The sequence below is a fragment of the Microdochium trichocladiopsis genome, assembly GCF_020744255.1.
Source record: "Microdochium trichocladiopsis strain MPI-CAGE-CH-0230 chromosome Unknown B0I36scaffold_5, whole genome shotgun sequence".
NCBI lineage: Eukaryota > Fungi > Ascomycota > Sordariomycetes > Xylariales > Microdochiaceae > Microdochium > Microdochium trichocladiopsis.
In genome coordinates, this window is record NW_025763548.1 from 1,801,630 (window position 1) to 1,825,764 (window position 24,135).

Consider the following 24,135-nt stretch of genomic DNA (forward strand, 5'->3'; position numbering starts at 1 on the left):
CGACAGGACCAAGACACAATGCCTGTCGTCTTGAGAGTGGTGTAGGAACGCTGAAGGCCGTCTGGGCTGTGAAGAATGGCGGCTTGCAGCAGGTGTGAGGACGGTGTCGGTGGGTGTTTGTTGCTCAATGCATGCGGCAGGCAGAGTGGGCTGGCTGCTGGGCAGCGGTCGCAGCGTGCCTGAACGAGAGGGGACGGACTTGCAAGTGCCAAACAAGAAAGGGGACGCTGGCGTGGGGCAGCTCGTGGCTGATAGGCCGGGCGCACGCCGCCGTTATTTATTCCTTGCGTCGTGTCAATGCGGCACTGCACGCGTTTGATGATGCCATCTCCGATTCAGCCATGTCAACACTAAGGGACCGTTCATCTCGGCCCAGCGAGGCCGATACGGTCCTGATACTGACTTCGGCATGCGTAGCAGTCGCCTATCAGGTCACACCCACGACCCTTGTGCAGGCACTACTAGGCATACACTACGCTATCCAGATTCAGCTCAACTCTGATTGCTACCACCAGTGACGGCACACGCGGGAGCCTGGCACACGCAATGTGAATATCACCAGCGAGGAAGCTCTTTGCAGAAGATCTCAGGAGGCCATATCACACTCAAAAACACTTTATAAGTCTACAGATCGGCCGGTTGTGACAAGTCTAGTTGCTCAAGACACGCATGCACATCGTGGTGGATGCATCATGTAACAAGGATCCGCAACTGCTTCAACCCGTAATGACTAGAACATTCGCAAACAACGTCCAAAGTAATTTAACCCTAACTCCGGCAGCTATGCAGACCCAACCAAATCAACACAGACGCAGACCCCCTTGAAAGCTGTGGCCAGATTTGCCGCTTGCCAAACACCCAAGTTAATCAGTGTGGATGGACACCGCTCCCTGGTACACCTGCGGCCGTGATGACGCCTTAGGCACGCCGGGTGCAGCTGGCTCCTACCGCCCGGTTGACTCGGCAGGGTCTCAAGGTTTTGGAGCGACAGCACGTCTAAGGTTGAAAGCGCTATGATGATTCACTTGGGCGAGAGATTGTGACCATGAGCAACGGCTCTTCGTGTACCTTAAACCATGTGTGGCGGCTCACACATCAGCGTCAGGACCAACAAATGCCTTGTGGTGACTATAGGTCTTTAGTCTTCCCAGCTCTTCTCGACCGTTTCGCGAACTCGCTTGGTGTACTCCTTGCGGTTGTCTTTGTAAAGGTTCGAGGCCTCGACGTTGGCTGGAGAGCCCGTGTTGGGATCGTTCAGGAGACTAATGAGATGAACAGAATGTGTCAACTTGACGGCTCATTGAAAGGGCGGTGGACTTTGGCGACTGATGGACATACCTTTGAATACTTGTGAGGATCGCTGCGACGTCATATGTCGGACTCCACCTGTTCTGCAGGATATCGAGACATAGCTCGCCGGTGGCATATACGTTTGGATGGAACATCTGGCTAATGAACTTGACCGAAGGCGGCTTGTTTGGGTACTGTTCCTCAAAATGCATGACGAGCCGGAATGTACCATCCTCAAAGGGGGTATCTGCGGGACCGATGATGACGGCGTTCCTGTAGCGAGAAGGTCGGACGGTCAGGAGAAGTTCGTGGACTCGCGTTGATCGATCGGCGAGTCGAAAGGCGGGACTTACCAGGTCATGACATTGTCGGGCACGGGCGAAGCTGAGACTCCTGCTGGCGGATCTGTTTGCATGCGCTGTATTTGCGAAAGACCGAGTCAATAAGGCTTCACAGCCAAAGAGCCATCTCGAGTGGAGGAATGCGACAAACCTTGAAGTCACGCATCAAGCGGCGACGTGCTGCAGTCGACATGATCGAAGGCTGTTGGGCTCGGAGGGGGGTGCTAGCTTGGAGCCCGAAAGAGACGGTCATCAGCAGATAGGGCTGTGCGGATGTAGAGGTCGTCGGCAGCACGAGGTCTGCGATGCGATAGCAGAGTATTCAGCGCCAGATGAGATGATGGAGAAAGGTAGATGGTGGACTAGAGAGCTTGACCGAGGCGGATGATGCAACCTTGGAAGCAGGCAAGCGCAGGTCCGCCGTGATGGCGAGGGCGATGGCGGCGTTCCTATCGGCGGCGATACAGTCTAGCACTGTAGGGTCCAGACCCGATAGCGCACGCACGATAACTGTGCAAGGGGTTCACGCCGCTGCGCTTACGTGATGGAGAATCAAGATGCGAGACCGGCATGCCGATGTCGATGCTGCAAAGCGCATGTAGGCCTGCGCCCAATCAAGCAAAAGGCAGGCACTGTTGCTCTGGCTGTCGAAGATTTTCTCATCCATTCGATGGAAAAGTTGGGTTTGGTGGCGGCAGCCCATATGTCTCGTGCCACCGAAGCTAACATCGCTGCATGTGCCGTGGCTTGATCGTGAGCCACGGACATCGTTCAGAGCACACTGGACAAGCAGCCTCCAGGGGACTGGTTCAGCCTCCATCATTTATGCGCTTGTTGTGTACCGAGGCTGGGCGCGACAGTTGCCCTGAGTCTGAACCGCAGCACCATGGTGGCGGCAAGGCTGCGCGCCTGGACAGGTATCATGTCTGGGGCCAAAGCTGCCACGGTTTTCTTGTTGTGCGTGGAGGACTGGACGGCAGCGTTGGAAAGCAAAGGTCGCCACCACGATGCACAGGCATCGAAGGCCGTGGGTTCCGGTCGTGGTTCAGCCTGTGACTGCAAGAAGTGCGTCCGCCTTCGACCTCGCCGCCCAGCCGTGGTCGCCCGTGGGAAGCCGCCGTGGGCCGGGCTTGGGAGATGGGCAGGCACATGCCAGGCTCGGCAGCGCGGGGGGATGGGGCGCTGGCCCTGGGGAAAGTTGTCTAGCGCCTCCTCGCACCGCGCCGAGCAGGCATTCCGCCCACCCGGCCTGCTGGGCTCGGCTCGGTGCCCGCGCTTTGGAGCGTCATGCCCGCCCTCCTCCACATGCTTCCGGTTCCGTGCTGATGCCGCCTGTCAACTTTCCTCTCTTGTATTCTTCCGACTTTCCCTGTTCTGTGCTGTGCTCTCTCGAGAACGCTTAGCTGGTCCTTGGCCTCGACTCTTCTGCAAACACACAAGTCACATCGATAGCATCCTTTCTGCGAGGCTATTTACGTCATGGCTCTCATACACTTCCGGTCTGCCATCCGAGGGTCCCTTGCAGGCTCTCGAGCCCTCACCACCCGTCAATTCTCGGTACAGAGTTCGTTACGGAAGGAAATACAAGATGCCTACATCCTGAGCGCTTCAAGAACGCCAACGGCAAAGGTGTGTGCTTACCTTCACCGGAGCCGCGCCCCCACCATAACTAACAGAGTCTCACAATCCCCAGTTCAACGGAGCCTTCCTCAGCGTTCCAGCCCCCAAGCTCGCCGCCGTTGCCATCAAGTCCGCCCTCGAGAAGTCCAAAATCCCTGTAGAGAAGGTGACCGACATCTATCTAGGGCAGGTCCTGCAAGGCAATGTCGGCCAGGCGCCCGCGCGGCAGGCCATGATCTATGCCGGCCTGCCCAAGAGCATCGAGCCCACGACTATCAACAAGGTGTGCTCGTCCGGCCTCAAGGCGGTGGCCTTGGCGGCACAGAATATCCAGCTCGGACTGGCCGAGGCCCAGATCGCTGGCGGGATGGAGAACATGTCACAGGTCCCGTACTACGTACCCCGTGCCAGCCAGAATCCTGCGTTTGGCAACATCAAGCTCGAGGACGGCCTCATCAAGGACGGCCTGACCGATGTGTACGACCAGTTCCACATGGGTGTCTGTGCCGAGAACACTGCCAAGAAGCTCGAGATCAGCCGCGAGCAGCAGGACGAGTACGCCATCCAGTCGTACGAGCGGGCCCAGGCCGCCTGGAAGGCCAAGGCCTTTGCCGACGAGATTGCTCCTGTCACGGTCAAGGGTCGCAAGGGTGACACGATTGTCGACACCGACGAGGGCTACCTTGATGTCAAGTTTGACAAGGTTTCGACGCTGAAGCCCGCGTTTGTCCGGGACGGCACCGGCACGGTCACCGCTGCCAACTCGTCCACGCTCAACGACGGCGCCAGTGCTCTGGTCCTGGTCAACGAGGCACTCGCCAAGGAGTACGGCAGCGGCTCCCGTGTCCTCGCGCGGATAGTCAGCAGCGCCGACGCGGCCGTCGACCCCATCGATTTCCCAATCGCGCCGTCCAAGGCGGTCCCCATCGCGCTTGAGCGTGCTGGCATCACCAAGGACCAGGTCGCTATCTGGGAGTTCAACGAAGCGTTTGCAGCTGTCATTAAAGCGAACGAGAAGGTAAGACACAATGCACCCACCATGGTAGACTTTTGTGGTGAGAGTGGCGAGCTAATTCGTCGTGCGGCACGCAGATCCTCGGTCTCGAGAACGCCAAGGTCAACCCTCTCGGTGGAGCCATCTCCCTAGGTCACGCCCTGGGCAGCTCAGGCTCCCGCATTCTTACCACACTTCTGCACCAGCTGAAGCCGGGCGAGTACGGTGTTGCTGCGATCTGCAACGGAGGTGGTGGTGCTTCTGCGATGGTTGTCCAGAGGATAGAATCCGTGTAGGGCGTAGTAGTACGAGGATTCAGGAAGAGGTCCACTGTGTATATAGGCCACAAATGTGCGCAATGAAATACCCTCAGGCACGTCGTTCCGACAAGCCGGCTTGATTCACGACCGATTGATGGTGAAGACCAGGACCATGAAAGTCCCCTGCAGTGACCTCGGGACTCTCCCCGATAACCTACCCCACACAGAGCTTTATCTTATCGGTGCTTTCTGGCGTCGCTCGCACGCAGGTCCCGCGGCCAGCTGCGCAATGGAAGTGTTGCGCGTGGAAATACCCCGTGCCAATCACGACGACGACACCGTTTCTGAAATCCCACAGACGATTACATTGCATCAACTCACCAGACGACGACACACCACGTCACTTTCTAAGCGCCCGTACAACCAAATCGGTCCTACCGCGCCACGTCCCCTGCAGCTAGCCCAGGTGTCTGGCGCAAGCCAGCGCGCAGGCCTATGTCACACCACGACGAGATCTCATAGCACGCCGGACAACAATGTCCCTGACCATTAAATTCCTGAGCAGCATACAAGGCTTCCTCAAGTCTCGCGATGGCGACTCATTACGAAGCTGGCTGCGCGTCGAGCCGCCTGTTCCGCAGGAGTACCACAACTTGACTGCCGAGCTCCGCAATGGCTACAGGGACAGCGCTGCTGTGGCACGGCTGGTCGAGCAAAATCTCCCGATTGAAGACGACCTGCCCGAGGACCAGGGCACGGCCTGGCCAGGCTTCATATCGTTCATGAAGGACTACCTGGAATATTGGCGGGATGTGGATTTTGACAATCTGCTCAACGCGCACCAGCTGCTGGTCAGCCTCACAAAGTACGACACTAGCTATCAGAAGTTGTCAAAGCAGAAAGTTAACCACATTCCTCAGCTCATGCGCCGCTGCGCTGAACAACCCGACGTATGGCTCTGTGCTCCTGCAAACAAGCATTGGCATCTGCCACTCGCTATCGAAGCTGTCGATGACTCTGAATAAGCGTCCTGACCTCGTTCGGAAGCTCGAGACGCTAAACGCCGGCGACGACGAGAAGAAGTCTGTGATCGAGTCGACTGCAGAGATAATACAGAAGATATTTGTGGCCTGCTTGTCGGACCGCCTGAGCCCGCGCAATGCCAGACCAGAGGGCAAGAAAGTCGGCGTGTACATATTCGCCAACATCACCCTGAAATTGCTGTTCGCTGTAAGACCACGACAACCCTAGAGAAGTGTATGTTTGAATGCTAACGGACGGGCAACAACTCCACAGTGCCATCGGACAGTTCTGGCGAAACAGATGTTCACGAACATATCAGCAAAGTCACCGCCACTATCATTCTACCCTGCGGCGCAGCGAGTGACATACCTGTACTATTTGGGGCGCTTCCACTTCATCAACACACACTATGGACGTGCCGCGAGGTGTCTAGAACAAGCATATCTGCAGACACCGCCGCAATTTCAGAAACATAGAAGTCTGATACTGACCTATCTCATACCGGCCAACATGATCCTGGGGCGTCTGCCATCAAACGCTCTGCTTTCGCGGCCTGAGGCCCAGTCCATGGCCACGGCGTTCAGCCAGTTATCAGCGGCCGTCCGCACCGGAAACTTTCTTGCATTCCAGCAGACCCTCGCTGACCACGAGCAGTGGCTACTGCGCAAGGGTCTCCTGCTGCCACTCTCGTTCAGGCTACGCCCGCTAGTCTGGCGCTCCTTCTCGCGCAAAGTCTTCATCATAACGTACGTCAAACCCGAGGCCGACCCCAGCAATCCGACAAACGCCAGGCGCGCCATCACCCTCGAGCTCTCCCACCTGCTCGTGGCCGCGAACTACGTCCAGAAACGTCTCGAGGGCTACATACCGTACCAGCTAGCGCCGAAGCGGCCCGCGCCGCACACAAACTCGATCTTCATGAAGGCAGTCGCGAACAACGCCGCGACACTGGTGGCTCCGCCCAGCGGCAAGCCGAAGACCCTGCGCCCCAACGAGGGTCTGGTGTGGGGCAACCTGCCCGTCACCGCGGAGCACGTCGAGTCGGTGGTCGCCTCGCTCGTGGCGCAGGGCTTGCTGGCGGGATACCTCGCGCACGCGCAAGGGCGGTTCGCGCTGCGCAGGGCGAAAGGCGACGAGGGCCCGATCGCGGCTGGTTGGCCGCGGGTCGCGGAGGTCACAGCCAAGGATGATAATGATGTCCCTGGGTGGGTGTCTTCGCTGTGAGGCTGGAGGGGGAGGTGCCTGTATGTATGAACTGGAGCTGTAAAGGCGAAAATCCGCATATAAAGCACCGGTGGCGGCGGCACTAGCGGATGTGTCTGTGTACATACACGCGCCATGCACGAAACCTCAAATAATTATTTTGAGGGCCGGTGTACTTTTTTTTGGCGCTCAGTCTTAAATTAATCTTGTAAGCTCGTCATGGTACAATAGATTGAAGACTCGGGGGTCTTGTGCCGGACGAGAAAGCTGAGCTGGTCGATAGTCTTGGCTGGCGTAGTAGAATATTTGATACCCTTTTCCTTGACGATTGGTACCTTACGAGGATATGCTTTCGCTGTGCTGGCCTCGTCATTCTTGGGCTCATACATCTATTTGCATTCTTTTCGTCGTTCTGGCAATTGCGGCTCTCTCCCCCGTCCCGGGTGTGATAATCATGTTTATATTACTTCACTTTAGAGGACAGCGGCAGCCAGCCAGCACATCTGCAAACCCCATAACTGGACCATATTGGTCCCTTAGTCCTTCGGTTGAAGCCAAAGTGGAAAAAGTTCTTTCATGATACCAAAACTGAGATTTTAGGTAAACTCGCTGTACAGAGAGATCGGGAGCGTGGCCTGTTATTTCACGGTCGGAAGAATGGGTGGGATAGAGTCGACATACAGGTTTTATGTGAGCGGGCTACCACGAAGAGCTCATCAATGTGGAATGAAGATGAAATCTGGCTGATTATATAATATATTGAGGTCGTTATGTTTCCGACAAAATCGAGGCGCAGAGCGCGACATCCAATGAGCGATTGTGAATCATTTGGTTGTGCTAGAATCCGCACTACAGAAACAACTCCTCGACCAGAAAACCGTTTCTCTATTTCAATAAAGGACAGAAGGTCCCAGATGAAGGGCGTCTCCGCGTTCAATGTGATCAGGTTCTTTATGTAAAGCACGCTAACTCAGCCATGTCAAATCTGCACTGGTGATTGCGGAACAATTTATAGTCCATTCATGTGAGTTTGCTTGTCCGGGTGTCATCGTGCGCAAGATCATCGAGAGAAGTGTTCCCCGAGACTGGAAATTCAAAAAATACTCGCTAGATCATAACGGTAGATGTCATGCGTCGTGCTATGCGACAGAGGGCGTGGCAAGGGCTGCGTGTATCAATGAGTACAGTGTTTACCACTTCTCCCGCTGTGTGAACAACACCTGTTGTGGTATTTAATACAACCGTCGGCCAGTTTAGTACGCAGGAAACCACAGTCCTCTCCTAAAAACGCAAGACTACATGACACAGCCGCGCGGGAAGATGAACCTGCTGCAAGAAGGGTCCAACGGGCGGAGTAGGGGCACGGGCGTTCCCAAAAAGGGGTCGACGCTCTCCTGTGTGAATCTGATCAGTGACTAAGACGAGCCATTCCTGACCAGCAGAAGCCATCATCCTGGTACCAGTACAGAGAAGGGCCGCTTAGACCAGTAGGGCACGAGCCAGGGTCGTCACTGAGACAACCTAGATGGGCGGCTGGGCAGGCTGCCAACAGCACCAACTGTGGGAGTATGCATGTTTAGAACGGCACTAGGCCGCACATGTGGAGGTAACTCATCGGTCAGCTGCGAGGCGTGCGTGTAGTTTGTGTCGCAGCCATGTTGGAGGAGCTGAGGTTTGCACGAGGCTGATTCGAAGCCTCGACGTTTATAGAGCCGGGGTTGCTGCTTCGCTAGAGTATCCTTGCCCGCGGATCTTCAGAAGCCATGGCTGTCGTCTTGCACGTTAAAGAGGAGGGGCGAAGGGATTGTTGAGTGAAGAATTGCCAAATTGTTCCATGAGTCCCTGGGTTGCTGGCAGCAACGAAGGCCCGTCGATCAGTAATGTTCGACCAATACCAAGTTCTGTCACGCCAAAGAGATTGCTAATCTAGAATGAGCTTGCTGGTTCAAGCTTGAGCCATAGTCCAAGGCGAGAGCCTCTGGCGTCACCACATACCGGCGTTTATTCATGTGTGTTCAGTCGTCCACTCAGCTGAAGAGCTTGCGAGGCGATCTGAGGCGTTCTGAGGCTCACCTGCTGGAGTATCAGGGTCCACCTCGAAATTACCCAGTCGTGGCACCACCCATCTTTGGGGTGCGTTACCACTGTGCTCACATGGGCCGATAGATTGCTCCAAACATGGCACAGGGAACGAATCATACGCAGGTAGAATCCAACACCAGGCCAATCTTGCGGGCGCTGTATGCGCGTAAGCGGCGACTTACACCAGTCAGCCCATGGACGACGGGCCTTTGCATCGACGCACACCCCCAAAACTTCATGTACAGTACTCTGCATATGCGCCAAGCCCCCGGCTCCGAGACGACAAAAGGGCAAAAAGCGGTTGCTGGTGAGCGGGCGCGATGTGACCGATGGGACGATGCGACCCTGCCAGAGCTGCTGCTCTGCTGGCCGACGGCTCGAGGCCGACATGTGAGCGGACGTGGAGCACCCACGGTTATGGGTCTGCGAGGTGGTTCCCGCATGGCACATCCATGTGGTCTGACCCGCTGTGCTGACGCTAAGTACGTTAATTTCATCGTGAGCTGTGCCGTGCGGAGGAGACCGACAACAAGGACCGGTGCAAAGCGGCAGGCGTGTTCGAGGAACAGCAAGTCGTCGTCCCACCGCGGTGTCGAAGAACGGTCAGGCGAGAAAAAATTTCGGCCTGTAACATTAAGGGCCATCACGAGATGAGGAATGCGGCGCGGAGGACTGCCGGTTGAGGACTGGGGAGATTTCATAATCGGGCCGACCTGGCAGCAGCATGTGGGGACGCGCTCCTGCCTCGAGGCGTGCCCCGTGTTGGCCCCCGACGCTGCCAACTCCAGACTCCCCATCCCGCATCATGTGCCTCACGTGGTCGGGGTCTTCTGCCCACTCAGCACCAAATCTCTCCGTATGGCTCGCCCGGGGCCCCAACTTGTTGCGGTCGGTGCTCGTGCTGTGCCCCGCGCCTGACCAGGGCACTCCGCAACTTGGACGGCCGTCGCTGGCACCCTCTCCAGGACCCTGGCCCTTCCTGGCTCCACCGCGAAATGGCATCCTCAACACGTATTAACCGCCTTCCGTGTCATATTCGTCAACCCCCAAAGCCCATGCTGTTTGCTTTTCCGGCCCATCCAAGGATAGCCACTCACTGACTTGGTCATTGAGCGTTTTCGCGTGGCGCTCCTAGCAAATTTCGCTCAGAAGCCGATTCACCGCTCAAACCAGCCCGCCCGAACCGACTTCTACGGCATCACTAGCCGGGGATCAAATTGCTAACCGCCCTAGTCGTTGTCGATTGTCGAGCTGCGATGGGGTCATTGTTGAGTCAGGACCAACCCTGCTCCGACTGATGCCTTGGCAGCCTCGTAGAGCCAGCTGAGAAGTCGCTGCAGCTGTCCATCATTGGTCCAGGGCTGCACCTCACCCAAGGGTCACTCATTCACAATACCGCCTAGCATACCGTAGCTGGTGCAGATCGATCCATGCCGGTACACCCGATACGGCTGGATTGTCCGTAAGGGTGTAGGCCGGTTCCCACGGCCCAGACGGCCGGCAGGTTTGAGATACCACCGGAGAGTCGCTTAACCACTTGGCCGGCGATTCACAAGTCAGCACCTGTGGCAGCGGCAACAATGGCCCCCGAAGGGGCATCGGCGTCAGCACGACAAAGGCTACCGGCTCCTGATTCTGACATACCCTCGCTCGGGCAAACAGGGGGGACGGATCAAGGCATGGCGCTTTGTGGCGCAACGCCGCCAGGTCACAGAACTCGGCGCTTCTCCTAGTCGACCCCAGCCTCCCGCAAGCCAAGGTACGCCACCCCCGAGCACCTTCAACCACTCAAGACGATACTGGCACGAGGCGGGCGTGCCAATGACTGGGGGCCGCCCGGCAGTCATCGTGATTTCTATGAGGTTGACCTGCGGTCTAGAGGGACTCTAGAGAGTGCGCGGCGCCGCACCTCTCCATGGCGAGCACTCGCGGTCCGAATGCAGAACAATGGTTCTTTCCCGAACGAGAAACTTTTTACGTTGAAGCATAAGCTAGCGAAATGCCCATTCGGCTCTATCTTCCGCTGCGTCGAAAGCTTATGGCACGTGCTCGAATCAGGAAGCGTACCATCCCTCTCCGCACTGGCGCTAGCCTGTTGAACCACGATGCACACGAATGCTTCCACTCGACCCCTACGACAGAAGGTAAAAAGATCTTGCACGTCCGGAAGCTGCCATAGTGTGGCCCGCCCGAGGTCCACTCGCATGCGTGCGCAGATCCTTCGTGAAGGCAGTGTCAAGGCTGTCGGCCAACTGCGAACGAGAGAGAAGTCGCAGGGACGCCGTATGTAACGTTAACGAGATTATGCAACGGGAGTGCCCTACCTGACTTCAGGGCAGTGATGCTACTCTATTGTGATTGGAGAGCAGTTTCTCGTTAAGATTGGGACCAAACTCGCTGGATCCTCACCCCTGTTCCATCTACCACATGCACAAATCCTCGCGCTACTCGAGCCTGTACGATCCCGAAGTCTTCGACTGACGAGTAGAAGCGTCGTTGCTGCGAAATTGCCAAACCTGCCAGGCAGGATTCTGCCCATAAAGCTTCGGCGAGTCCATCTCAGCAACGGCATTAGCTGGCAAAGTTCCTAAAAATCTGGCTTGCATCCAACAACAATCAAGCGCCCGCACCTCCGCCTTGAGTCGAGCGCTGAGGGGCGGGTGAACATTAAACCTGGAGTCAATTCAACGCCTAGGCCTTTCGGCACAGGGCCGATGCCCGGAATCGGCGGTGGCCGGCAGACTCACGATAGGTGCACTCCTGCGGGACACCGACCTAAAGAAAAAGGGTTCATGCCGATGCGAAGGTCATATGTGGGTATGAGGATGGCATTTGGCTTGGTCTGGAGCACGAAATCCCCATCGACGAAGTGGAAGAAGGCTTTTGGGGCTTAGGGAGCTCCAGTACTTTTTTTTTTTTCGCCTTGGGCTATTTGAGATTAACCCCTGTCTGCGGAGACCTGCGCATTTGGCATCTTGGTAATTTAGCGTCCTGGGGGGGTGGGAAAACAAAGAACTGGGTCTCTTCTCCCATGGGGAATTGGGCCACGCCCTGGTGACTCCACACAATAAGCACCTGGCCTAAGGAAGAGGAGCCCCAAGCGGTACTATGTGGACGACGCCCAGCTCTCCCAGAGCTCGTGTACCACACGCGACCTGCCAACAGGCGCACGATGCACCAGGCACGGGCGCGCGGCCGGGAAGCTCTGCATGGAAGAGAGCCTCTACCATGGCACCCGCGGTTACACCTGCATATTTTTATCTCGTCTGTGTGGCGATGTGATGCCTGCGGCTCTGGTGCAACACGACCTCTGGGAGCCGGAGAAAGCCAGAATGGCCAGATGCAGATATGCTGCAAGGCGATCGCAACAAAACCAGATCACCCCTGACTTCAGCTAAGCTAGGCCCGTCGGGCTTTAGAGCCCTCTTCCCAGGTGGGTTCTCTTCCATGAAAAGTCTTTTGCGTGTTCGGATGGACCCCCAGCAACCAAGACCGGAGGTTGCCATCCTAGGTTGGTGTCTTGCAGCTGTCTTTGTCTCACAATTTGCCTGCGACGCTGGTCAAGGTCCTTGGTGGGCGGTCCCGCGCACAGCCTTTTCTCTGGGGAGCAAAAGACGACGTTGCAGAGGGATCGGCGGCCCTATGCTGTACGGGAGTCTGGGGATGCCAAGCAAGGCCACGCACGCACAAATGGCGAGCGAGTATCGTCATGTGCGTATCAGGTGTTAGCTTGTCCTTGCTTGGCGCAGATAACCCTCTTGAAAAGGATTCTCGCGCGGGGAGGGATCCTCCAAGGGAATGCTTCTGAAATCTGGGGATACTTCCCGCGTGGGCTGTCTCATCTTGGCAGAGGCTATCCCCGCGGCCGCTCTCTAAGTTCTGAAAGGGCCGATGTGGTGCGCCGGGCAGTCGGCAACAGACACCAGAAGTTCTTGCCCGGGTGACTGATGATGCCAAGCCGTGTGGCAAGACCAACAACGAGACCAGAGAGATGGACGGACTAACACGACGACCAAGAGACCGCGCGAGCTGCCTGGTCAGCGCCGAAACCACAACTGCGTGTGTGGCTGGACTGATGGGTCATGATGTCCTGCAGCTCGGGGTTCTTGTTTGCCCAGCAGCCACTCTTGCAACAGGCCCGACTCCGGCATTATTCGACGATGGATGAAGCAAGCCCCTGGCGACGAGCTTCCCCATTTGACCTGAAGTTGCAGTGGTGCTGAGGCTGAAAAGTAAGGCCGACCAGAAGGTAACATCCCCCCCCTCCTCCGCCCACGCGCCTGGCATGGCTGCTGGGACGGTCGGCCGAGCAGAGCAGTTCGGTTTCCGTCTCAGGACGGACGACGAGGGCGTCTGGCGCCAGAGGGCAAGGCCTGATGTTCACGTGCAGGGCCAGCCCACCTCAGTCTAGAAAGAGAGACGGCCCTTTTCGCGGTGTGTGTGTGTGTCCTGCGTTGGTCTTCGAGGCCCCTGTTGAAGCCCGGCCTGGGTTCCAAGGTTGGTTTGGGGAGCCTGTTTGGAGCAGAAGGCCCGTGGCGCCTTGCCTCGCGCTCACCCGAGGAGAAGCGATGCGAAGCACCTGTCGAAATGCCTGCTCCGTGGCCCACCCTGGGGTCCGCCGGGGCACCAGGGGAGAGGGGCCAAGGGGGGGGTGGCCTCCGCACTCGATCTCATCTCGAACACCTCACTTCGCGTCTGCCCTCGCCCGCACGCTCCACCCGTGACTTGGCCGGTACGCCACCGGGCGCCCGTCTGCTACCCCAACAGCCAGGTACCTCGCCGGCGTGGTGCCATGTACACGATAGCTTGCCGCGCTCGGTCTCATCGCGGCGCAACCTCGAATGCCTACAGCCCTCCCCGCCAGCACCCCGGAATATCGACTCGTCGTCGTGGGTGCTGCCCCAGGGGGAAAACCCGCAGGGCCATGGAGCGTCTCCTCAGTCATTCATTCAGTCAGTCAGTCACGACGCTGGCTCCACGGCCCAGGCCAGCCTGGCCCTGCTGGGGCCATCCATGCACACAACGTGACTTGGGGACTGATTGAGTCGTTGACGGACTGACTGCCTCTGTGTTGTCTGTGACACTCGGCTCCGTCCTGCTGCTATATAACCTCTCGACTCTCCCCCGTCGATCGCCATTCCTTCCTGCTGCTCTCCGCTTGTCTTCTCCATCCCTTTCCCTTCAGTGAGCATTTCTGCCCTGAGCCAGCACGCCAGCTCCTCGAGAGAGAGAGAACGTCAACCAACACACCCCCCGGACCAAAACATCCAACTGCAACAATGGCTGGCGGTGTTGTCGTCGAGGGCACGACCAATGTCGATCGGGTCGAGGCCCCCATCACATGGAAGGCCTACCTCATCTGCGCCTTTGCCGCCTTTGGTGGTATCTTCTTCGGTTATGATACTGGTTAGTCCTTTCCGCCGCGGTCCTCACGAGGACCTCACGAACCATGGCTTTCAGGGATCACGAGCTGACCGTTCGCTTTTCTTCTCTGCTCTCTAGGTTGGATGGGTGGTGTCTTGGCCATGCCCTACTTCATCAACCTCTACACCGGCAAGGAGTACAACTGGGTGGACATGAAGCCTGTTGGCCCCAAGGAAGACTTCAAGCTCCCTTCCTCGACTCAGTCCCTCTTCACCTCCATCCTCTCTGCCGGTACCTTCTTCGGCTCTCTGATCGGTGCTGATATCGCCGACTTCATCGGCCGTCGCCTCACCATCATTGGTGGCTGTGCCGTCTTCTGCGTCGGCTGCACTCTCCAGATTGCCAGCACCAACCAGGAGGCCCTCTTCGTGCTCGGCCGTCTCATTGCCGGTCTTGGTGTCGGCTTCATCTCGTCGGTCGTCATTCTGTACATGTCCGAGATTGCCCCCAAGAAGGTCCGCGGTGCCATGGTCTCTGGCTACCAGTTCTGCATCACCATTGGTATCCTCATCGCCAACTGCGTCGTTTACGGCACCAAGGACATGAACAACACCAGCTCTTACCGTATCCCCGTTGGTATCCAGTACCTCTGGGCCGTTGTCCTCGCTGGTGGTCTCTTCTTCCTGCCCGAGTCCCCCCGTTGGTATGCCAAGCAGGGCCGACTTGAGGAGGCTTCCCTCGCTCTGTCCCGCGTCCGTGGCGAGGCCGAGTCGTCCGAGTACATCAAGGACGAGCTGGCCGAGATCATTGCCAACCTCGAGTATGAGTTGCGTGAGATCCCCCAGACCAGCTACGTTGGCTCGTGGCTTGCCTGCTTCAAGGGCAGCCTGCTCAAGGGCAACAGCCCCATCCGTCGTACCATTCTCGGCACTGGTCTCCAGATGTGCCAGCAGCTCACGGGTATCAACTTCATCTTCTACTTCGGCACTCCCTTCCTGACCCAGCTTGGCACGATCGAGAACCCTTTCCTCATCTCCATGGTCACCACCCTCGTCAACGTTCTGTCGACCCCGATCTCGTTCTACATTGTCGAGAAGTTTGGTCGCCGCAACCTCCTGATCTTCGGTGGCTCCTTCATGGTCATCTCCCAGTACATTGTCGGTGCCATTGGTGTTACCCAGGGTGCTATCGAGGCTCACAACAATGCTGCTGTCAACGCCATGGTTGCCTTCATCTGCCTCAACATTGCCGCGTTCGCCACCACCTGGGGTCCTTGCGCGTGGGTCGTCGTCGGTGAGGCTTTCCCTCTGCCCATCCGCTCGCGCGGTGTTGGTATCTCGACCGCCTCCAACTGGTTCTGGAACACCATCATTGCCGTCATCACCCCGTACCTTGTCGGCGAAGACGAGGCCAACCTCGGCTCCAAGGTCTTCTTCCTCTGGGGCTCGCTCTGCATCCTCTCCGTCACCTTTGCCTACTTCCTCGTCCCTGAGCTCAAGGGTCTCTCCCTCGAGCAGGCCGATATGTGCATGGCCGAGGTCACTCCTCGCCAGTCTGGCAAGTGGCGCCCCAGCCACACTTTTGCGGCCGAGATGAACCACGTCGCCGTCAACGAGGAGAAGCCTCTTGCCAGCCACGCCCAGTCTGCCGTCTAGGGTGGCTCAGCTCAACGCGTTACTGCTCCTCGGGAGCCACGTGCGCAGTACGTCTCGTTCTGATACCGGGCCGAGACTGCTGGGAGGATAAAGTGAGACATCCCATCGAGCTTGAACTCCCTTGCATTTGCTGCTTTATGAGATCTACACGCGAGAAATAAAGAAAAGAAAAGAAGCCTTTAATACCCCCTTGTCTTTTTTGAGGCCTTTGCAGTCTCTCAGGAGCCATGTTTTCACCCATCACAAGCTAGTTCACTTAATGCAGGAAGGCGAAAGATATCTGGTAGATAATCTTTTACGAATACCTATTGCTCTTCTCTGCAAACATCTTATCTCTGTCCCATCTACCCTGCGTGACGTTAATGAATGTTGCTTATCCAGAGTGTTACAGGATGTGAGTGCTTGACCTGGACTTAATTAAGAGTCGGCCGCATTGAATAGGAGACTGGCCTAGTTCATGTGAGCGGGTCAAGATGATCAGGTAAGCTGCCCATGCAGCCACATCAGATAAATAAATAAAAAAGGCTGCAAGGAGGCTGACTGACCAATCACGATTTGATTGCATGGCAAAAGACCATTCGCTGTATTGTCACCAACGATAGAGGGTTTTATCGGAGAAGGGCGATCACCAACAAACCCCCCAATAAGATGTAGTACCAGGCCATACATTTCACAGACCCATGAGGTGGGCCAATGGTGCGAAGGTGAAAAAAAGCAGAAGTCTTGAAGTCCGCTCGGATCGTGAGGCCCTGAATACACGCTCATACGTCGTCCGTGAAGCGGCTATTAAAAAGATTTCGATAAAAAGAATTGACCAAGACTGATGTGCAAAAGAAGATTCAAGCATGAAGGTTAGGAAGAACGGAGAGAATCACCATGAAAACACTGGGCATCGATGATGCTGGGAATTTGATCCTACAGCAGCTGGATTTTCGCGAAAAGATGTAAAAAGTGGGAATTGGTGAGAGCTCAGTGTTGACGAGGAGTGGCCGAAGGGAAAACTTCAAGAAAGAAAGAAAGAAATAATAAAGAGGTTTTCTTATAAAGAAGATGGGTGCTTCTTCCTATTACCTGGAGATACCTCTTGTAGGCAACAGCCCTGCGACACAAAAGCGGATTCGCAACACTTGGCTGGTACTAAGCTTGAGGACGAACTGCTACCGAGCACACGAGCGCCTCGGGGGAAAAAAAAGAAAAGAAAACCTCGACACAACGTGGAACCACAAGCTGACCTGGCTGGGCTGGGCTCAGTCTACAACCCCCGCGATTCAGGCCTCGCAAGCGCCGCCTTTCTCGACCGAACTCTGACAAAGAACTGATGCCGGGAGAGCTGCCTCGCAGCAAACGGCTTGGACTTTGTGGCGGGCCCCGAAAACAAGCAAAACCCCTTTCTTTTTTGGGGCCGCCACGTGTCTGGTGGTACCATATGAGGCTGTTCCTGGTGCACAGACATGGATTTTCTCTTTGTAATCAGCTCCAAAAACTCCATGTGCAGCGGACAAGCAGCAGTAGGGCTGCTGCTAAGCCTTGGCTCTGAAGAGAAAAACGAAGACGAGGCCCGTTCGATGAGAGAGACTCTCGATGGGCAACGGCACAACCCACATATTTTTGTTGATGGCAGCAGCAAAAGCAAAAACTTTAACGGCATAGACTGTTCGTTTGCCACTCAAAAGTCGCATATATCCCAGGACTCGGGGTGAGTGTGAATCTGCAGGGTGTGTGTGTGTGTGTGTGTGTGAGTGTGAGCCCAAACTTGAGGATTCCCCAGTTTCACCTTGAGCAAAACCATGTCTCAGCCAAGTGAGTCAAGTGGAGGAGCCTACGCGATACTAGAAGTGTTTTTTTGGAATAGATAAAAAGGTTTCACTGTATATAAGAGAGAGAGGGGGGGGGGAGAGAGGTCTCGCGCTGAGTCTCTAACCAGGGTCTGCTTTGTCTATTCTTAGAAGTAATCCATGTAGGTAAGCTGTAGGCATAGGCTTTGTACGAAAATAATACCTTGGAATCTATACAAAGGCCAGAACTCATGACACAACAGCCAGTCTGCTTATAAGGAAGTCGACAGCCATGCCATCAGCCACGAGACGCGTCGTTGTTGCCTATCTGAGTGGATGCCTCTGACCCTCTGTGGACAACGACCTGTAGACTTCTGCAACCAAAGCTTGCTTCAAGATTCAAAACGTCGTCCTCCGAAGCTCTTGGCTTAGCACTACTGGAGCCCACAACCCCTCAACAGGGCCTGTGCTCTTTCAACATGAGGTCCTGTGCAAAACTTGCATGGTATCCACAAGCCCACACGCAACTACCCACATCCAACTAATACAGAGAAGTCTGTCGCATTCCGCTGGCGCTGGCGAATGATTACCGCATCCGATAAGAACCTGGTTTGTTCAATCAAGGCATTGTGGCAGAGTGGTCTAATGCGATAGACTAGAAATCTATTTCCTTCGGGTAAGCATCCGCTCCGTATCCATACAATCGCAGAGTTGAAGTGTCCAGAAGACTAACAGGCCATGTAGGAGCGTCTGTTCGAATCAGGCCAATGTCGCTTTAAAGCGGGCGTCAAAAGGCGTTCATACTTTTTTGGTCTTTTGTGAACCTCTTCCGAGGAAGGTTGTCACATTGGCACGTTGTGTTGTGTGAGCGGTGTAACCATTTTTTGGCGGGGTCAGAGCTCGGGCCGGGTTGTGCAGTGCTGGATCCATCGGACAAAACACCGGCTGGATTATTATTCCGGCATTATCTGAGCTGAAGACTCGGTGTGCGAGAAAGGTTTTCTTGTACAATTATACACGCTCGCGGAGCCTAGACGGGACAGTGGGGATAGGCGACGGTAATATTGTCAGGTTCTGACAGATATACCAAGAATAGTGACTGGCTTGCCTTGAGATGTGAGCCAGCTTGGGCTGTGCAATGAACAGGCCATGTGCGACTTCACGTTTCTGGCCGTGGGACGCAAGATTTTGGCGTCAGATTCTTCAAAAACTGCGCGTCTGCCTTCTTCAGAAGCCCGGCGGTCTTTGCGAGTTCATGAGAGGGTGCATCGCCTCGCCAGGCCTCGAGGGCTAACTGGGGTTTCGCTCCGAAGCCATCAGCAATGTAGGCCCGGAACGCAGCACGGAGGGCGTCATTGAGTTTATCGCCGTCGCAGGTGCTCATTGAATGGTTATGTGTGCCGAAAAAGGTAACCGTTACCTGTCAGTGTTGGTTACATGTTAGTACTCAGTTAGCGTATCTACGGGGGGTCTGCGTTACCAAAACAGACCGTTTCTTGAGTGATGACGACGGAGCATCGGGTCTTACAGCGCGGTGCGCTGTTCCCTAGCCTCCGCCGTTTACCCGTTGACGCCGAAGCGTCCGGTGCACGATGGTACCGACAACGCCAGTCCCTAGCAACCGACTGCGTAGGGCTGCCGCGAGTGACCTGCCAGACGTTTGATACATATGGCCACAGCGCGGTAAAGTCGGCGGAGGTGAGGGTAATGGTACGCGGAGGCTCGAATCCGCCGAGCTCACTCCTGCGCCTGCCGATGTCGGCACAAGGCAGCTGCAGGTACGCGCCCAGTTGGCGGGGATGGAATGAGGTCTCTGCTGCCATCGCGTGCAGTTTTTCAACTGACTGCAAATGTGCAATGAGGTCGCTGACGATGGCTTTAATAAGGTGCAGTACTACACTGGCAGTACCGTACACAGGCAGTACCCACACATATGACTAAGCCAGCCCGACCACCGAAGCGACCCGTGTGATTCAAGGAGAAGAAGAATACTACCCACAACCTTAAGGATACCGGTGGTGGTGACGACGACGACGAGTACCCGCCGTCCAGCGACAAGGTAACGAACGCTACGAAAAGGCTAATAATAATTAGTAGACGAAGGAGTCCGGCGGTCACTCTACTACTGCTGTGTTTGACCCGACAGGCTTATAGATAGGAAGATCACATATTTAAATACTCCTACATAGTTGAATGACAGCCCTACCGGCACGAGGGTTTCAATTCTGATTTTGAACGTGGCGATCGACGTCTCTCGCCGAAGTGCCTACGCGCAAGTACCTTCATACATGAAGACTGGCAGGCAGGTGCGCAGGTGGAGTTTTTGACATTGAAGCACGCGATTTGACTGCCTAAAACATAGTGGAGTGGGAACATTTATGGGTACTGCCAGTGTAGTAAAAACAGTACTGCCAGTGTAGTACTGCACTTAATAAGTGGGTGCAGGTGCAGCTGCCCAGGTGCTTGTGCAGGTGGTGATGTTCAGACTTTGGTGCACCAGGTCAGTTGAGACGCGCGGACGCGCCGCACTTAACTGCGCTTACATAATCAGAACTTAACTGCCACCTACACAGCTCGAACCGACATTTACTCGTACCGCGATAGCTTCATCGAGTGGACGACGACGGCGACGCGATCAACGGTTGCATAACTGACGGATTCCATTGATGCAGCAAGACCGGGTGGTTGTGAGGAAGTCGGTGGTGTTGACGCAGTTGCGGTGTGCAGAGTGATACGGTTTCCCTGACGAGGACCCTCACCATCAGCAGCAACGTTATCCTGGAGTCAAAAGGGCTCATCTTGATTCAGCTCGAGTGGTCTCTTGTCACGGGAATTGCCTTGACCCAAGAACGTGGTGTTCTTCCGTACCCACAACCCGAAGCCACATGCTTATGCGCATGTCATTCGTGGGAACGTGCTCACCGCAATCTCCCACTACACATGAGACCCTTTTCTTATCGATACTCAACGCCCGGTTGCTGAATATAGATAATGTGAAAACAGGTCCAAGGCGAGAATCCTTGGACCATGTCTGCCATGCCGTGCCGTGCTGTGCCGTGCTGTGCTGTGCTCAGATCAGTCATGAGCCACGAGACCGTGGTGCCAAACCATCAGCTGGCTTCCAGGGCTCGGATGCGGAGCCATCAATCTGACAGAAGCAATCACCTGCTGTACAGATTTCTGGCAGTTGCCACATGCGTTCTCCAAATTTAGGGGCGGGGGTGGATTATGGTTTTTCTCTGTGAAAGTCTCATTCCTGATCCTTCGCCGCCGTGCGTGCCGTAGAGACATGTGCTCTCCCCGAGTCTGCTTTTCTACCACAGTGAGGAGCCCCATTTCGACTGCCTCATGCCTGGTAAGTGCGGCCAGCAGCTCGCCAGCCCGAAGATCGGAGCAAATCTATCTGTATGTGTGTCTGTGCCTACTGACATTTCGGCCCAGCATAGGCGGCCCGCATTCACGCGCGAGAAGATCTTTGTTCCCACGCACCGCCTTGACTTCACACAAAGACCCAAGCCCAGGTGGCCCTAAAAGTCCTGCGTGTAAGCCAAATATACCAGCGTGAATCAAAGCTCGTCAGCTGCGCAATGCGCTGATTGGCACACGGGCCACGGAAGGCCGATGATTGGCTGAGGGGAAGCCACCAAGGGGATCCATGGATAGCGTTGGCGCTGGCCGGCGCTGATTGGCTGGAGGGAAGTCGTCAAGACCCAAAAGCGGTAAACGTGGCTGGCCTGCAGGTCAGCACTATTTTTGGACTGCGCTAGTTGGCCCGTTGTTCAAGCCTTGGGCTTGCCGTCAGCTTTTGGAGCGAGTTGATGGCCAATGGCTGGGAATGCAGGCGGTTTGTGGCTTTGCTGACGGCAGCACTGCCAGGCCGCAAGTGGCCTGTTTTTGTACGGGTCAGAGCGTGTCTGTTTGTCTGTCTGTCTGCCTGTCTCTCGGGCTGTCTGGCTGTCGGGCTGGCACTGGCAGCGGGCCGGGTGAGCGAGGCCAGGCCATACAGGCCATGCAAGGCCACGATTAGGGCCACAGCAGCTTCATCAGCATCATCAATCACTGCACTGCACTGCCACGCCCAGAACAGCACACAACGCAGCGCAGCGCAGCACGCACCTGTATTTGGCCGCCCAGCCACACAGTCGGGGCCCATGCTTTCTTTATTGGGTGCCCACGAGGCCAGCCCTACGCTGCCCAGTGCTGCTCAGCCCAGAGACCTCGCTACTGCACCACCCGGCCCTCCGGTTGGCTGCCGTGCAGTGACCGGGTCCCGGATCAGATGGTTTCCGGACGGCCCTGCGCAACCCCGGATCCTCTTTCTCAGCGGCACAGCCCTACAATCTGCAAGGGCATGGGTCCCAGTTTTTGTTTGTTTCCCACGGCCACGCTGCTGGCGCCGGCAGATGACAGACCGCCGGCCAGGATACTGATGGGGCTGACAGCGGCGGGAAACACGGTTGGCACCGCCGTCACGCATATAAGACGACAATGTTTCCGCTAGAAGGGTTACTTGTTTGTCTCTTCCACCCTCATCCACAGAATCACAAAACCCATCAAAACAACCCTTTTCCTTCCGTCTCCTTTTCCTATTATTTCCTTGGTTCGGCTTCCAGTCTCATCTCGGCTTCCCTCGCTCCCAACTGCCAAACCAACTCCAGCAACTCCGACTCTTCGACACGAACTCGTCATAGACTCCAGTCTTTTCCACGCCTTCATCCACAACCCTACAACTCCACATTCATAATGCAGTTCACCAAGATCACCGCCATGGCCATCCTGGCCTACACTGCCCAGGCCGCCCCTTACTGGAACCACCCGGGCTCTGGCGAGCACGCCACCGGTACCACCACCTCCGTCTATGTCGCCTCCAGCACAAGCAGCTCCGTCGCTGCCGCGAGCAGCACCGCCGCCCCGCCCGCGCCTGCCGCGCCCACCGGCCTCAGCAAGACGGCCCAGATCCTCCTCGCCGACACCCGCGTCGACGGCATCAACAACGTCCTCAAGGACAACAAGGACTTTGTCTTTGACTTCAACGCTGGCCGCCCGGCCGCCTCCATCGGCAAGGGTGGCCAGATCGTCGCCGCCAACCGCAAGACCTTCCCTGTAAGTCACGCTGTCTGCCTCTTTCTTCGTCCGCCAGTAAACAGAACCTTTGGAAAGCAACCCGTTGACTAACACAAACATCTCCCGCACAGGCTCTCACAGGACAGAACATTGGCATGGCCGTCGGCTTCATCGGCCCCTGCGGCTTCAACACCCCGCACATCCACAACCGGGCCACCGAGCTGCTCATCGTGACCAAGGGCCGCGTCATGTCCGAGATGGTCATCGAGAACGGCGTCAACAACGCCGAAGGCAAGCCCCGCAACGTGGCCAACGAGATCAAGGAGTTCCAGATGACACCCTTCTTCCAGGGGTCCATCCACTCCCAGTTCAACCCGGACTGCACCGACGCCGTCTTCATCGCGCCCCAGAGCAACGACGACTTTGGCGTCAGCCAGGTCGCCAACAACTTCCTCGCCCTCAACGGCAACACCATCAGCGCCACCTTTGACAACTTCTTCGACGGCGCCCAGATTGACGAGTTCAAGAGCAAGGTTTCCATCAACGTCGCCCTCGGTGTCGAGGAGTGCCTGAAGAAGTGCAACATTTCCAAGCGCAGCCTCTAAATGGGGGGGAGGGATTTAAGAAAGTGATTTTTGAGTGAACGGAGCCACTTTGCATTTACACGGGGACCATCATGGAGCAGGGCAACGACTGGATCATGAAACGGGCAACGTGGGGTTTTTGGGAAACGGGAGTCTTTGGTTTATTTGTTTCACATTGGCATTTTCTGGGGACACTTGGGAGCCTTGATTCTTTTTTTGAGACTGCTAGCATTTTTTGATATTACTCTACCCTTCTTCACAGAAACCCCCCCTTATTATTAAATTCTAAAACCTTTTTTGGTTTCCCCCAAAGTCATTCTCTCACTTTTGTGCAGTGACGATTCTGTACTGGGTTACATGTCATACATGACCTCAATGCGAATGCCACACTACATCATCATCATCGCCGTCGGTGGCGTCCAAAGAGCCTTGTCCGGGCACGTCTTGTAATTCTCATGAGGCACTGCTGCCAAAGACACGACCATCAAGTCACGATGGCTTGTTGTTTCCGAGGGACAAATAGACGAAGGTCTTGGACCCGGAAAAGTTCCCTGAATAGACCCCAAAACAATGTGTAGATATGAGAGGTTCTTGTCCTCTGCAAAGCAGTCTCCCTCAAATGGGGCTGCTGTGGCGCATGTGTTGTGCACTGGACGGGTTGCTTCGTTGACCTCTGGGAAACATTTCTCTGTCTCCAGGCTTAAATTTCTTGCTGGCCATGTCTTGACCCCTTCTCGCCAGTCGACATCCCTGGCAATATCCAGCATGTCACTGTCGAAGATAGATTTTTATTATCCTGTTGCCCTTCTAGTCTAGAGGAGGAGAAGAGGACGGCTGGCCTTTACGTATTCGAACGGTTGACATTATTGCCCCAACAATT

The 24,135-nt window shown here is 55.9% G+C and overlaps 6 protein-coding genes across 6 annotated transcripts; 4 read left to right on the forward strand and 2 right to left on the reverse strand.

The window, feature by feature from the left end:
- Nucleotides 1-1,138: 1,138 nt before the first annotated feature.
- On the reverse strand, nucleotides 1,139-1,824 carry B0I36DRAFT_243623 (ubiquitin-conjugating enzyme/RWD-like protein; the record flags this gene model as incomplete). The annotated part of the gene is made up of 4 exons (XM_046149995.1): nucleotides 1,139-1,262; nucleotides 1,339-1,563; nucleotides 1,644-1,708; nucleotides 1,783-1,824. 4 exons carry the CDS (start codon nucleotides 1,822-1,824, stop codon nucleotides 1,139-1,141), a joined length of 456 nt encoding a protein of 151 aa, XP_046012799.1.
- A 1,141-nt stretch (nucleotides 1,825-2,965) lies between these two features.
- Nucleotides 2,966-4,645, forward strand: B0I36DRAFT_288974 (Thiolase, N-terminal domain-containing protein). The gene is made up of 3 exons (XM_046151662.1): nucleotides 2,966-3,260; nucleotides 3,325-4,269; nucleotides 4,344-4,645. The coding sequence occupies exons 1-3, from the start codon at nucleotides 3,111-3,113 to the stop codon at nucleotides 4,539-4,541; spliced, it is 1,293 nt and encodes a 430-aa protein (XP_046012800.1). The 5' UTR covers nucleotides 2,966-3,110; the 3' UTR covers nucleotides 4,542-4,645.
- A 168-nt stretch (nucleotides 4,646-4,813) lies between these two features.
- On the forward strand, nucleotides 4,814-7,093 carry B0I36DRAFT_288975 (uncharacterized protein). The gene is made up of 3 exons (XM_046151663.1): nucleotides 4,814-5,370; nucleotides 5,426-5,735; nucleotides 5,802-7,093. The coding sequence occupies exons 1-3, from the start codon at nucleotides 5,042-5,044 to the stop codon at nucleotides 6,750-6,752; spliced, it is 1,590 nt and encodes a 529-aa protein (XP_046012801.1). The 5' UTR covers nucleotides 4,814-5,041; the 3' UTR covers nucleotides 6,753-7,093.
- A 6,999-nt stretch (nucleotides 7,094-14,092) lies between these two features.
- On the forward strand, nucleotides 14,093-15,832 carry B0I36DRAFT_243646 (general substrate transporter; the record flags this gene model as incomplete). The annotated part of the gene is made up of 2 exons (XM_046149997.1): nucleotides 14,093-14,219; nucleotides 14,316-15,832. 2 exons carry the CDS (start codon nucleotides 14,093-14,095, stop codon nucleotides 15,830-15,832), a joined length of 1,644 nt encoding a protein of 547 aa, XP_046012802.1.
- Nucleotides 15,833-18,766: 2,934 nt separating this feature from the next.
- B0I36DRAFT_362865 (uncharacterized protein) lies at nucleotides 18,767-19,430 on the reverse strand (the record flags this gene model as incomplete). The annotated part of the gene is made up of 2 exons (XM_046158719.1): nucleotides 18,767-19,027; nucleotides 19,098-19,430. The coding sequence occupies 2 exons, from the start codon at nucleotides 19,428-19,430 to the stop codon at nucleotides 18,767-18,769; spliced, it is 594 nt and encodes a 197-aa protein (XP_046012803.1).
- Nucleotides 19,431-22,350: 2,920 nt separating this feature from the next.
- On the forward strand, nucleotides 22,351-23,276 carry B0I36DRAFT_362866 (RmlC-like cupin domain-containing protein; the record flags this gene model as incomplete). Its single annotated transcript, XM_046158720.1, has 2 exons — nucleotides 22,351-22,710; nucleotides 22,803-23,276. The coding sequence occupies 2 exons, from the start codon at nucleotides 22,351-22,353 to the stop codon at nucleotides 23,274-23,276; spliced, it is 834 nt and encodes a 277-aa protein (XP_046012804.1).
- Nucleotides 23,277-24,135: the final 859 nt, after the last annotated feature.